Source organism: Colobus angolensis, unplaced genomic scaffold, assembly GCF_000951035.1.
Source record: "Colobus angolensis palliatus isolate OR3802 unplaced genomic scaffold, Cang.pa_1.0 Scaffold2, whole genome shotgun sequence".
Lineage (NCBI taxonomy): Eukaryota > Metazoa > Chordata > Mammalia > Primates > Cercopithecidae > Colobus > Colobus angolensis.
In genome coordinates this window covers 20312379-20326705 of record NW_012115154.1, presented here as the reverse complement: position 1 = coordinate 20326705, position 14327 = coordinate 20312379, and the positions used below count along the sequence as shown (strand labels likewise).

Below are 14327 nucleotides of genomic sequence, written 5' to 3'. Positions count from 1 at the left end.
AGCCGGGCGAGGTGGCGGGCGCCTGTAGTCCCAGCTACTCGGGAGGCTGAGGCAGGAGAATGGCGTGAACCCGGGAGGCAGAGCTTGCAGTGAGCTGAAATCCGGCCACAGCACTCCAGCCTGGGCGACACAGCCAGACTCCGTCTCAAAAAAAAAGACTTTATTTTGAATTGATTTTTGTGTGTTATGTGAGACAAGGGTATGATATTATTCTTGTGCATATGGACATACAGTTTTCTCAGCGCCATTTATTGAGGAGTCAGTTCTTTACCCATCATGTTTTCTTGGCATCTTTGTTATAAATCAACTGAGTGTAAATGCATGAGTTCATTCCACTTCCATTGGTCGATGTGTCTTGTTGTTTTTTGAGCCAGGGTGGTGTCTGTGCCCAGGCGGGAGTGCGCTGGTGTGATCTTGGCTCTCTGCACCCTCTGCCTCCTGAGCTGAAGCCATCCACCCACCTGAGCCTCCTGAGTACCTGGGACTACAGGCGTTCACTATCACCCCTGGCTTGTTTTTGTATTTTTAGTAGAAATGGGATTTCACCATGTTGCCCAGGCTAATTTCAAACTCCTGGGCTCAAGCAGTCTGCCTGCCTTAGCCTACACAAGTGCTGGGATTATAAGTGTGAACCACCGTGCCTGTCCAGATGTGTGTTTTTTTTCTTGTTTTTTAAAATGCCAGTACCATACTATTTTGGTTACAATCATTTTGTAATGTTTTGAAATCAGACAGTGTGATGTGTCCATCATTGTTCTTTTTGCTCAAGGTGGTTTCGGCTGTTTGATGTCTTCTGCGCTTCCATATGAATTTAAGGATAATTATTTCTGTGAAAATTGACATTGGAATTTTGATAGATATTGCATTGAATCTGTAGATCACTTTGGGTAGTATGGACAGTTAGTTTCACAGTATTAATTCTTCCCGTTCATGAATGTAGGATATCTTTCCATTTCTTTGTGTTTTCTTAAATTTCTTTTGTGAGTTTTATAGTTTTCAGTATACAGGTCTTTTACCTCCCTGGTTGAAATTACACCTAAGTATTTAATTTTTTTGTTGCTATTATAAATGAGATTGTATTAATTTTCTTTTAGGATCGTTTGCTATTAGTATAAGAAATGCTGCTGATTTTTGTGTATTTACTTTATATTCTGCTACTTTATCAAATTTGTTTATTAGTTCTAACAGTGTTTTGATGGAGTCTTTAGGGTTTTGCATATATAAGATCATGCCATCAGCAAATAAAGACAGTTTCACTTCTTCCTTTCATGCTGGGATCCCTTATATCTTTCTCTTGATCATATTGCTCTTGCTAGGACTTACAGTAATATATTGAAATTTTTATATTCAGTATTTTATATTTTATATCATTTTATATTATTCATTATGATTTTATTTCAGATATTGGGATTTCCATTTTAAGTGAAAGATTCTTAAACAATGTCTTTTCTAGTTTCCAAATATTTGGATTTTTTTTTCTTGAAAGGGAGTCTTGCTCTGTTGCCCAGGCTATGCAGTGGTGTGATCTTGGTTCACTGGAACCACTGCCTCCTAGGTTCAAGCAATTCTCCTGCCTCAGCCTCCCGAGTAGCTGGGACTACAGGCGTGTGCCACCACACCCAGCTAATTTTTGTATTTTTAGTAGAGATGGTGTTTCGCCATGTTGGTCAGGCTGGTCTCAAACTCCTGACCTCAGGTGATCCATCTGCCTCAGCCTCCCAAAGTGTCAGAATTAGAGTCATGAGCCACTGCACCTGGCTGGAAAATTTTAAGTTATCCATTTATTATCCATTTTTAGTTTTACTGCATTATTGTCAGAGAATGTTGCCTGCATGATATTGGTCACTTGCTATGTATCATGTACTCTTTTATGGCCTACTATGTAATGCACTCTGGAAATATTTTAATATACTTGAAAAGAATGTGAACTTTTAGTTGTAGATAGAACTGAATATAGTATCTCAAACTAATTTATTATGCTCAGGTAATTAATAAATAATGAACAGTAGAGATGTTCAATATTTAATTTTTTTATCAGTTTGATATAGTATTTTCTGAGAAAAATAATTAAAATCTTCCACTGTTGTTGATCTTTCTTTTTTAATCTTTGAGTTTTGTTAGTACAGGTTGAGTATCTCTTATCCAAAATGCTTGAGATAGGCCGGGCGCAGTGGGTTCATACCTGTAACTCCAGCACTTTAGGTGGCCAAGGCAGGTGGATCACCTGAGGCCAGGAGTTTGAGACCAGCCTGGCCACCATGGCAAAACTCCATCTCTACTAAAAATACAAAAATTAGTTAGATGTTATGGTGTGTGCCTGTAGTCCCTGCTACTTGGGAGGCTGAGGCAGGAGAATTGCTTGAATCCAGGAGGTGGAGGTTACAGTGAACCTAGACCGTACCATTGCACTCCAGCCTGGACGACAGAGTGAGACTCCATCTAAAAAAAAAAAAAAAAAACCGAAAACAAAATGGGACCAGATGTGTTTTGGATTTTGGATTTTTTTGGGTTTTGGAATATTTGCACATACATAGTAAGTTGTTTTGGGGATGGGAGACATTTATAAATATGAAATTCGTTTATGTTTCGTGTATGCCTTATACACATAGCCTGAAGGTAATTTTATAGAATATTTAAGTAATTTTATGCTTGAAACAGAGTTTATATTAAGTACTTAGGTATGAAATTTTCTACTTGTGATACCATGTTGGTGCTTAAAAAGTTTTGAATTTTGGAGCAGTTCAGATTTTGGATTTTCAGATTAGAGATGCTTAACCATCTCTTTCAGATTAGAGATTCATTTTGTGGCCTGTTGGTCTGAGTATATAGTTATGATGGATATCTGTTATACTGCTATTGATAATTTTGTTAGTGTATGATATCGTTTTCATCTCTAATGCTGTGTTTTCTTTTTGACTTAACTTTCATTTTGTCTGATAAAATTATTGCCACTCAGACTTCCTTTTGGTTTATGTTTGCCTGGTATCTTTTTATGTCCTTTCCCATCAACATTTTTGTCCTTGTTTTATGTGTCTCTTGTGTTTATACTTCCAACGTATTTTGCACCTATTTTATTTTTATTTTTATTTTTGAGACAGAGTCTTGCTCTGTCACCCAGGCTGGAGGGCAGTGGCGTGATCTCGGCTCACTGCAACCTCCACCTCCCTGGTTCAAGCAATTCCCCTTCCTCAGCCTCCCGAGTAGCTGGGATTACAGGCGTGCACCACCATACCTGGCTAAGTTTTTTGTATTTGCACCCAGCCGCAACCAATTTTTAAATCTAATTTTAATCTGTTCTCAAAAATGGTCTTTTAATTGGTGATTTTTGCCTTTTAATTGGTGGTTTTGGTTTACATTATTGTAATGGCTACTAAGATTTTGTATGCTGTTTTAGAAAATGTTTTTCAGTTGCTGTATACATGTGTTTTCTTTCTTTATTATTATTATTTTTTGAGATGGAGTCTTGCTCTTTCGTCTAGGCTGGAGTGCCGTGGCACGATTCTCAGTTCATTGCAACCTCTGCCTCCTGGGTTCAAGCGATTCTCCTGCCTCAGCCTCCCAAGTAGCTTGGATTATGGGCACCTGCCACCACGCCCGACTAATTTTTATGTTTTTGGTAGAGATGGGATTTCACCGTGTTGGCCAGGCTGGTCTTCAACTCCTGACCTGTGATCCGCCCATCTCAGCCTCCCAAAGTGCTGGGATTACAGATGTGAGCCACTCTGCCCGGCCTCTTTTTTTTTTTTTTTTTTTAAATAAATACAGACAAGGTCTCACTGTGCTGCCCAGGCTGGTCTCAAAATCCTGTGGTCAAGCAGTCCTCCTGCCTTGACCTCCCAAAGCACTGGGGTTACAGTGTGAGCCACTGTTCCTGGCTGAGTTGCTGTATCTATGTTTTCCTTTCTTGGTTGTGTGTGAGCACCTAATGAGGTACATGGAGAGGAGCCTTTGTGTGGGTTAGAATTCCCCTGTCTGTGGTCACAGGTGTTAACATAGTCTCACTGTGTTTCACACTTGGCTTCTAGCAATTTCTTAAAAACTTTTACTGAATTCTTATTACCCTGCTTGTGTGGTATTCAGTGGCCTCTTCCTGAGAGGTGCTTTTGTCTCATTTCTTTATGGAAGTGTCTTTCATCTGATGGTGAGTTGGTTGCCTTGTGATTTCTGCCCTCTGATGGGCTTCAGAAAAGTGAATTTGCAGATTCTCTGGTTGGGTTATGTTGTGTGGTTGGGCACAATGTTGTTTGCAGTTTTCTACAGCCAGACCAAAAGCTAGAAATTTCCTTTGACCTTGTATTAAAAAAAGTCAACAATAAATTACCCTGAGGTATTTGACCACCCTTACTTCATACAACCTTTTCTAATTCTGTAATAATTTAAGTACTTCTCTAAAAGTATTTTCATTTTGGATCTGTTGTGTGGCAAAATTTCTGATGTCTTCTAAGCCAGAGAGTAATTTTATTATACCTTCACATTTAAGCGATAGTTTTGAATATAAAATTGAAGGCTAAGGTATTTTTCTGCAATAACTTTAAAATGTTGTTCCATTTTCTAATCAGGGCTGTTACAATCAATGTTGATAAGGCTAATGTCAACCTGATTGTTGCTTCTCATGTGTAGTGTTTCTAGGGGAAGAAACAAACCAGAAATGGGATATGGTAAAATAAATGTAAGCTTAATAGTCAGTGAAAATTACAAATAAGAATATAGTAAGATACTGGCAAAGCATATGGTGGTGGTCTGTTTTTGGAAAGAAGAAATTTTCGTTTTCAACTTGATTTTTTTTTTTGAAATTAGACTACATTTAGTTTGTGCGTATGTGTATGTCTCAGTACCAGCAGACAACATAATTTATCGTGAACTTGAAATAGGTAATTTATTAGAAAAAACAAAAGCTAATTTTGATAAAAGTAATTAGTTGAGAGTCCAATATGAACTAAAGCTAAGTTTTAAAAAGTCACCTCAAAAGGCTATTGGTTAGTTCTATCACCTGGTAATGCAAGATATGTAAGATCATGGGGTAAATACCATAGAGGTAACTTTAATGCCCAGAAGAAGGATTTTGGGTATAACAGCAGTAAGTATCTTGTGAAGTGTAAATATAATCAAGAGGAAGCAGTCCTTTTAATTTCATTCTTTCTAAGATCTCTTAGTAAGTGTATATTCCATTATATATATTGTTTGTTGTCTCTTAATTTTTAAATGTTTTCTCTTTTTTTAAATTAATAGACTTAGAGCAGTTTTAGGTTTACACAAAAATTGAGCTAATTCTCCCACCTCCACCCCCGGCAGTTTCCCTCATGATTAGTATTGCGTGCTGTGTTACAGTTGATAAACCAATATAGATACATTATTTTTAACTACAGTCCATAGTTTACATTAGGGCTCAGTATCTGTCATTATAGTATCATATAAAATGGTTTCACTGGCCTAAAACAATCCCCTTTGCTCCTAATCCCTTTCTTCCCTCCTATTCAGCTCTTCTGCTTCCCCCAAAATCTCCTACCACTCAACCCAGGAACTATTTAAGTTTATATTTTTATATCTCCCCATGTGTATGCATGTGTGTGGTATATATATATCATGCATAATGAACGTTCCATCAAGTGGTTAAATAAAACTGTCACCATATGTTTTACAGAGCTGTCATGCAGTTGGGTGGCTACTAAACTCTACCTTCTTTCCCATTTTTAGCTTGCATTTTTTTTTTTTCCTGAGACAGTCTTGCTCTGTCACCCAGGCTGGAGTGCAGTGGTTCGATCTCAGCTTACTGCAACCTCCGCCTCCCGAATGCAAGCGAGGTGCTTTAGCCATCCGAGTAACTGGAATTACAGGGGTGTGCCACCACACCCAGCTAATTTTTGTATTTTTAGTAGAGATGGGATTTTACCACGTTAGGCAGGCTGGTCTTGAACTTCGGCCTCCCAGAGTGCTGGGATTACAGGCATGAGCCACTGTGCCTGGCCCTCATCTTTAGCTTTCTCTTACTTGGATTTTTTCCTAGTCAAATATGAAAGAAAATAACTTTTCTAAGTACTAACTAGAATGTTTTGGATTTGATATGTGTACTACTTTTAAAAATGCTATGGAAAAGTAGAATTCCAAATTTATTAAACTTAATTGTTCTTATGGGTAATCACTGAATAGACTGTAGAAAATAGATTGAAAAGCTTAGCTTGCACTTTAGACATAATTTAAAAGCACAAGTATCTATGGTTGTCACTTAAAGTAGTTGAATAAAGCTACTTTTCTTCTTCTCTGACTTACATTTCATTTTTACTAGTGAACAGCTCTGCGCTTTTTGTTACTGTGGGGAAAAAAGTTCCTTAGGACAAGGAGACTTAAAACAGTTCAGAGTAACGCCTGGATTTGTCTTGCCATGGAGAAACCAGCCTTCTAACAAGAAGGACGTTGATGACAACAGCAATGGAACCTATGAGAAAATACAAAACTCAGCACCACGAAAACAAAGAGGACAGAGAAAGTAAGCAGTTTTGAATTTAAATTGTTGGAATAGATTAAGACTGCATATAATTTATTTCCATTGTAATGTTTATAAGTTTTCAGATGGGGTTGTTCTTGTTGAACAGTGTCTCATGTTTTCCCCATTTATGGGATACTCTGACTCACCGTTAACCCAATTAATCCAACAAACTGTCCTTTTCACAAATTTTTCTTCTTATTTTTAAGAACGTTTATCTTAGTTGTATATGAAATCGGTGTGATCACAAAACTAAACTTTTGGAAGAAAACTTCAAAGAACATAACACAAGCTGAGAGGGAGGGAGTTCATGGAATTTATAAATGGAAAGAAGATATTAATAAAACAGATCAATGAAGTCCTTCTTTTGTTTCTCTAAATAAGCTTTTAATTGTAAGAATCTAACAATACAATAGCAAATCCAGAATTGGTTTTCACTACTCATGTCTTTTGTGTCATTCATTCATTGATCCATTTAATTAATTTAATTTATATATATGTTTGTGTGCTTCAGAAAATGTTGCACTGTCCTATACATTCTTCCCTCCCTCTCTCCCTCCCCTGCCTTCCTTCCCAGAAGATGCTTTTTTCTTTTTTAAGGATTTTTTTTTTGTAATTATATATGTATGTCTGTATTCATGGTCACATTGTAATTACCTGAAGCTCTTGTCTAATATATTTTAAAATATTTTGTACAGTTGTGTTTAAAGACCATATTAATACGGAAACTTGGCTGTGCTGGTTAAGGGAGTAGAAGTTTCTGTAGTTGATGAGAATGTGTAAAAATTAATTTAGCTTGCAAAGCTAACAGTCTCTGCCTCTTGAGGGTGATGATGTAATCACTCAAGTGCTTGTCTGGCTTATATCCAAATTTAAGTACTAAATCATTGTTGTGTTGTACTTACTTGATTGGCTCCTTGTTTTGAACTGCTGCCAATGCCTTGAAGACCTAAAGTAGGAAATGAAACAAAAAAAGAGGGAGGATCTTTTAAAAGAATTTAAGGTGCAACAGTTGAAGGAAGCTTAGAAGTACTATATTTGGAGAGGTGTGATGCTTTGGAGGCTGTAGCCTTATCTTTAGTTATCAATAGAGTACATGCATTTTAATAAAACAATCAGAAGGCCAGCAAACTTATTAGTATTAGCAAACTTAATGGACTGAATCAGGCTGTATCTTATATCCTCATGTTCTGCCTTAAATAATGGCAATTATATAAAATCCTGTCTTGAGAAATAGGTTTCATTTTCTTGTTTTAAAAGTGAAATTAATTTTTAGTGAAAAATTCTTATGAGCTCAGATAATAATATAAAAGCCTTTGTTAAATGAAAGTCTTTATATATACTTAGTGCTTACCAACTTAATAAGTAATGATAACATGGCAGTTAATGAAGTACACTTAAAAATTTGGCATCATTTAAGGGTAGGCAATTAATTTAGCTTGGTAATGATTTCAAATATTTACAAAATGTATGTTACTAATGAAGTTTAAATAGCGAATTTGAAAAGCAGTTTCACAAAGGAGGTTTTGAAAATGTCTTTCCTCTCATTTTTACTATCTAAAAAAATCAAGATTTTTTTTTCAAACTCTTTTTGTTGTAGAACTTAGAATTTGTGGGGTATGCATTGCAGCGGATTCCTCTTGATACCTCTTTCTACGCCGGGCTGCTGTCATCCTTAGTGTTGGCATTGCTATCTTACTGATGTGCTGTATACACACAAACCAGTCTCAAAACTTAAAGGTTTAATTTGATTAAGCTGCTGGTTAGGACCTGATTCTTAATAAATTAGTCATTCTCTTGGTTTTTTCACACCCCTTTCCCTCATCAAATACTAGTGCAAAACAGTATGTTAAAACAACACTTAGTGATTATAGACGAACTGTTTGTTTTTTTTTTTCTCCGACTAAAATAACAATGATTTGTAATGGAGAATATATTTGTAGGAATAGAGATTATACTTATAGGAAAGAATTTGTTCTCATTTTACTGTGGGCATTTATTAAAATGAGAATTTAAAGTTAGCATAGCATGCTAAACCTTTTTTAAAAAAGTCTATGCATTTCTAATGCTGAACATAAAAACATTACTGGTTATTTTTATATGGTTTGATATTTAAATGTACTTATTGAAATATGTTAATACTTTTTTTCTTTCAATGATTCCAGGTATAAAAATGTTTAGTACCCTGGTCATTGTGCTGATTTTCTCTTAATAGGAATCATGATATATATCCAGCATACAGAAGTGCAGTGAGTTATGATCTATATTCAATAGTGATTTAATCCAGAATTATGATCAGGTTAAATACTATGGTATTAGGAGAAGATTTAAGTTTTAGTGGTAGTCATCTGATTTCCCATATCTAATATTAAGTACAGTAGCCATTTTTATTTATTTAATGGTCTTAATACCTAAAGTGTTAGAGCTTGAAAGCCTGAAATCTCCCATACGTTGTTTACTTTATTCAATGTTCTTTGTTTAGACTATAGTTTTTGCTGTTATACTATCTTCCTTATTCTACATGCCTTTGGTAGCTATTTTCTTTTTTGCTTTTTACTTTCAATTTGTGATATACAGTCTTGATTGAGAGTACTTGCAACGTCATGCCACAGACCAGCTGTTGAGATTTGTTGACTGGATCATAAGAAAGCTACAGCTGATACATTCCATTCCTCCTGCCTCTGTTTTCACACTCTGTAGTGGGTTTTCATTTTCCCTGGAAAATATCCTTTCTTTACATAGTTAACTGCCACCTCTGTTGTGGCAGTCCTCAGTCAAGATACAGCAAACTAAACATTTCTGATTTGATCAAGTTTTGTTTTGTAAGCCTTTAAGTAAAGCCAAAGGAAATACTCATGTGTTAAATACAATTCCTGACTAGGATTGTTTACTTTATTCAGTGTTCTTTGTTTAGACTATAGTTTTTGCTGTTATACTATCTTCCTTATTCTACATGCCTTTGGTAGCTATTTTCTTTTTACTTTCAATTTGTGATACGCAGTCTTGATTGAGAGTACTTGCAACATCATGCCAGTTTTAAAAACATTATATTATGGAATGGAAAAACAAATCTAGTACTTCCCTATGGGTTTGGAGACTCTTTTTCTTAGTTGTTACTTATATAATATGGCAACCCAGTTTAATATTATACCATGGATAATACTAACAGATGAATTCTAAAAGTTGGTTTATGACAGTTAATGCCTGATAAATTAAAATTGATTTGGCAGTACACTGCATTTGAACAGTTAAAAATGAAACAATTTTCTGCTTGTTTTCACTTTCACAGCTATTTTATTTTATTTTCAGAGAACGATCTCCTCAGCAGAATATAGTATCTTGTGTAAGTGTAAGCACCCAGACAGCTTCAGAGGATCAGGCTGGTAAACTGTGGGATGAACTCAGTCTGGTTGGGCTTCCAGATGCCATTGATGTCCAAGCCTTATTTGATTCTACAGGTATGGGCATGTTTTCAATAATAACTGCCTCTTAATTCTGGAAGCATTTTAATTTTAATTCATTATTAACATCCTCAGTAATAAATACCTTTCGTCTAGAAATAATTAGAATCATACTATAAGAAATAATTATTAAATATGCCTGGTTAGGTAAAAGAAATTGTCTAATAAGGTTTATCTAATTTGTTTAAAATCTGTACAGTATCACCACCAGACTGGATGCTTTTTAAAATACTTGTATTTATTCTTGTGTAGATAGCAGTGCCATGGAGATCTGACAATTGAGGAAAGAGAAAATTTTAAAGTGAGAACTTGGGGAATGTGGCATTCTGAGTCTGTTTTATTTGGGCATGAATGAAAATAGGTCTTAGCCGGGTAGATTATCTTATTATAACAGTATTATAACTCAGCACTCATGATATGGTGCTGTTGGAATTTAAAGTACGTCTCATTTTATAGTTGAACTGCAGATTGACTGATAGTGGTTCAATTGTTATGTGGTGGATAATTTAAAGGCTGAAGTGTTAATAATCATTGATATGTGCTCTCACTGTGGGATGAGGGAAGTAGAGGTGTATGTGCAGTTTATTTTCTATACATATCCTTTGTATATCACCATAACAAAGTACTAAATGATGTTTTGTTTTAAAGATACCAGAAACATACCAAATACATATATAATATTTAAATAAAATGACTAAAAACTAATTTTGTTTGTTGAAGAAATAATCACTAATTCAATGATTCTTCAACCAGATGAGCATCATAATAACCAGACGGCTTGTTAAAACACAGATTGCTGGCAGGGAACGTTGGCTCACAGCTGTAATCCCAGCACTTTGGCAGGCTGTGGAAGGTGGATTGCTTGAACTCAGGAGTTCAAGACCAGCCTGGGCAACATCGCGAAACCCTCTCTCTACAAAAAATGAAAAAATTCGCTGGGTCTGGAGGCATGTGCCTGTAGTCCTGGCTATTTGGCAAGGCTGAGGCAGGAGAATTGCTTGAACCCTGGAGGTTGAGGCTGCAGTGAGCTGTGTTCATGCCACTGAACTTCAGCCTGGGTGACAAAGTGAGACCCTGTCTCAAAACCAAAACCAAAAAAAAAAAAAAAAACCAAACACAGATTGCTGGGCTTCACTGCAAGAGTTTTTGATTCAGTAGATCTCAGTTGTGAGCTGCACGTCTACTTTTTTTGGTTTTAATTTTGAGATGGAGTCTTGCTCTGTTGCACAGGCTGGAGTGCAGTGGCGTGATCTCAGCTCACTGCAACCTCTGTCCCCTGGGTTCAAGTGATTCTCATGCCTCAGCCTCCTGAGTAGCTGGGATTACAGGCATGCGCCACCACGCCCAGCTAATTTGTAGAGACGGGGTTTTGCCATGTTAGCCAGGCTGGTTTCAAGTTCCCCCCCTCAAGAGATCCACCAGCTTTGGCCTCCCAAAGTGCTGAGATTACAGGAGTGAGCCACTGTGCCCAGACAGATTCTGTGTTTCTGAGAAGTTCTCAGGTTGATATTGATATTGACACTCAGTGGTTGGTCCACATTTTTAGGAGGGCCACTTTACTGGTGTCACAAATACAGGATGCCATTGTATATTTACATATTAGAGTTGATTTTGAAGTTTCATGCCTTTATTAGCTTTAATATTTTTAATGTTTGCTCATGTGCTCCTTTTTGTTTTTCCCATTTTAGGCACTTGTTGGGCTCATCACCGTTGTGCGGAGTGGTCACTAGGAGTATGCCAGATGGAAGAACCATTGTTAGTGAACGTGGACAAAGCTGTTGTCTCAGGGAGCACAGAAGTAAGTAGACAAAGCAAATATTTAAATCATAGTTTTATGACATTCACTTTAATCAGAAGTTCACTTGAAAGAATTATTAAATGATTGCTGTAGTGTAAAAGCTCTCAAAATAGGAAATTATTAATTTTTATTAAGAGTAATTTTAGGCTGGGTACGGTGGCTTACACCTGTAATCCTAGCACTTTGGGAGGCTGAGGCGGGTGGATCACTTGAGGTCAGGAGTTCAAGACGAGCCTGGCCAACATGGTAAAACCCCTTCTTTACCAAGAATACAAAAATTAGCTGGGCGTGGTAGCAGTCGCCCATGATCCTAGCTACTTGGGATGCTGAGGCAGGAGAATTGCTTGAACCTGGGAGGGGGAGGTTGCCGGTAGCTGAGATCGCGCCATTGCACTCCAGCCTGGGTGACAGAGTGAGACACTGTTTAAAAAAAAAAAAAAAGTTATTTCATGCAAAAATTAGCCGAGCATGCTGGTGCACATGTGTAGTCCCAGCAACTTGGGGTGCTTGGGGTGCTGAGGTGGGAGGATTGCTTGAGTCCAGTAGATTGAGGTTGCAGTGAGCCATGATTGCACCACTGCACTCCAGCCTGGGTGCTGGTGTGAGACCCTGCCTTAAAAAAAAAAAAAAATAATAATAATAATTTGTGTAAGCCGTTGGAGTGTAGTGTGTTATTCAGTGAACTTGAATCTTTTAAAATAAGTAGTTTACATTTAAATTAGAAATGAAAAATTTTAGAAATGAAAAATTTGAACTATGCTTATAATTCATGTGGTTACTTTTTAAGACAAAACTATTTGATAATGATTTAAAATGAGAGAAAATATTTGAAAAGATTTGAAGGTCAGTAGTCCATAATGTGGACTACCTTTGTTTGATATTTTAAAAAGTGATTAAAGATTTTTTTTAGTCCGGTTGGCATTTCAGTTCATCTTCATTGCATTGTATCAAATATGTGCATAGTCTTCCATTTTTCTGAGCTTTTCCTGTGATTTTCATGTAATTTTGAAACAATATATATTTTGAAACAAATACAAATTCAATAGCTACCTCCCATTTATAAAGACAACAAACTCTATGAAGTAATACTGCTTTGCTGTCTATACATTTCTTTTCTTTTTCTTTTTTCTTAAAATGTAGAGATGGGGTCTCACCATGTTGTCTAGGCTGGTCTCAAACTCCTGGGCCCAAGGGATCCTCTCTTCTCTCCTTGGCCTCCTGAAGTGCTAGGATTTTAGATGTGAGCCACTGTGCCTGGCCTTCCCTTTTTTTTTTTTTTTTTTTTTTTTGGAGAGGATTTTTGTTCTATTGCCCAGGTTGGAGTGCAGTGGCATGATTTCAGCTCACTGCAACCTCGGTTTCCCTGGTTCAAGCGATTCTGCTGCGTCAGCCTCCTGAGTAGATGGGATTATAGGCTTGTGCCACCAACCTGGCTGATTTTTGTATATTTAGTAGAGATGGGGTTTCATCACATTGGCCAGGCTGATCTCGAACTCCTGACCTCAGGTGATCTGCCCGCCTCGGCTTCCTGACGTGCTGGGATTACAGGTGTAAGCCACTGTGCCCAGCACCTTTGATTTTTAACAGATTTTTGGGAGAAGTGAGACAGCCCTTCCAGTGAAATACTAAAACTGGAAATTTTGACCTTAGAAACTATATGAGCTTTAATAGATAGAACATAGGCAAAGCTTTCAAAAGTATAGTTGAGACAAGGACTTAGATTCAAGTAATAGTTCAATCTTTAGAACATTAGCTTTCCTCGGATTATCAAAACGACCTGATTTACATAGATGAGTAACCATCACCTCAAGAGTAGTGAAGTCAGAGTGCTTGTTTTGGAAATTTTACATTAAAGTGTATATGTCATCAAATTTTGAACAGTTTAATGCATAATAGTATTTTCCCCAGCCTGAGCATTCTTAGAGGCTGGATTAAGACAATGATATTTCAGTGAAAACCATCTTTTTTATGAATTACTTCACAAAAGTAATTTTTATTTTGGGCTATTTTGTGACAGTAAAAAGTATTACAGGGAAGGTAACAAGGCTAAATGAGCTTTTTGGTGGTGGATTGGAAATAGAGGAATCAATATAAACTCATAGTGTTTGATACTTAGTACAGAAATGTACATGTATGTAGTTGTCTGAGTTTGTATGTATACATATATTTCCTACCTCTGTTTGCTGAGAAGGTGGTTAAAAGAAAACTTGCCTCACTCTGTCCCTTTTGGACAGAAGTTACCATTTTTGTTCTTACTGATTAATAATTAAATTGTATTTAGAGATGAAGACTGTATCCTACCACTAGCAGAGGAATTACAGCAAGGCCTCAGGAGACATTGCATCCCTTCTGACTTTGTTTAGGCATTGGTATTTGGTGAGCGTAAGCAAGTTAAATGCAGATTGAGTACTTGGAGTAGGTAGACCATGTGGGGATTAGAAGGAACCTAGTGGTAACTCTCTCAAACCTTTACTTCTCCACTAGATTCAATCACTCAAAACTCACAGGAGTGTCAGTTTTGTATTGCCATTTGTACTGGTTTTTGTTTGTTTTGTCCTTCAATTCCCCTCCCCTCCCCTCCCCTCCC

The 14327-nt window shown here is 36.8% G+C and overlaps 1 protein-coding gene across 1 annotated transcript in view; it reads left to right on the top strand.

The window, feature by feature from the left end:
* KMT2C (lysine (K)-specific methyltransferase 2C) overlaps positions 1-14327 on the top strand; it is a 233018-nt gene that overhangs the window by 36305 nt on the left and 182386 nt on the right. The window contains exons 3-5 of the mRNA XM_011941521.1: positions 6284-6484; positions 9791-9939; positions 11631-11740. Coding sequence (XP_011796911.1) covers positions 6284-6484; positions 9791-9939; positions 11631-11740 — 460 coding nt within the window. The remainder of the gene's footprint in view (positions 1-6283; positions 6485-9790; positions 9940-11630; positions 11741-14327) is intronic.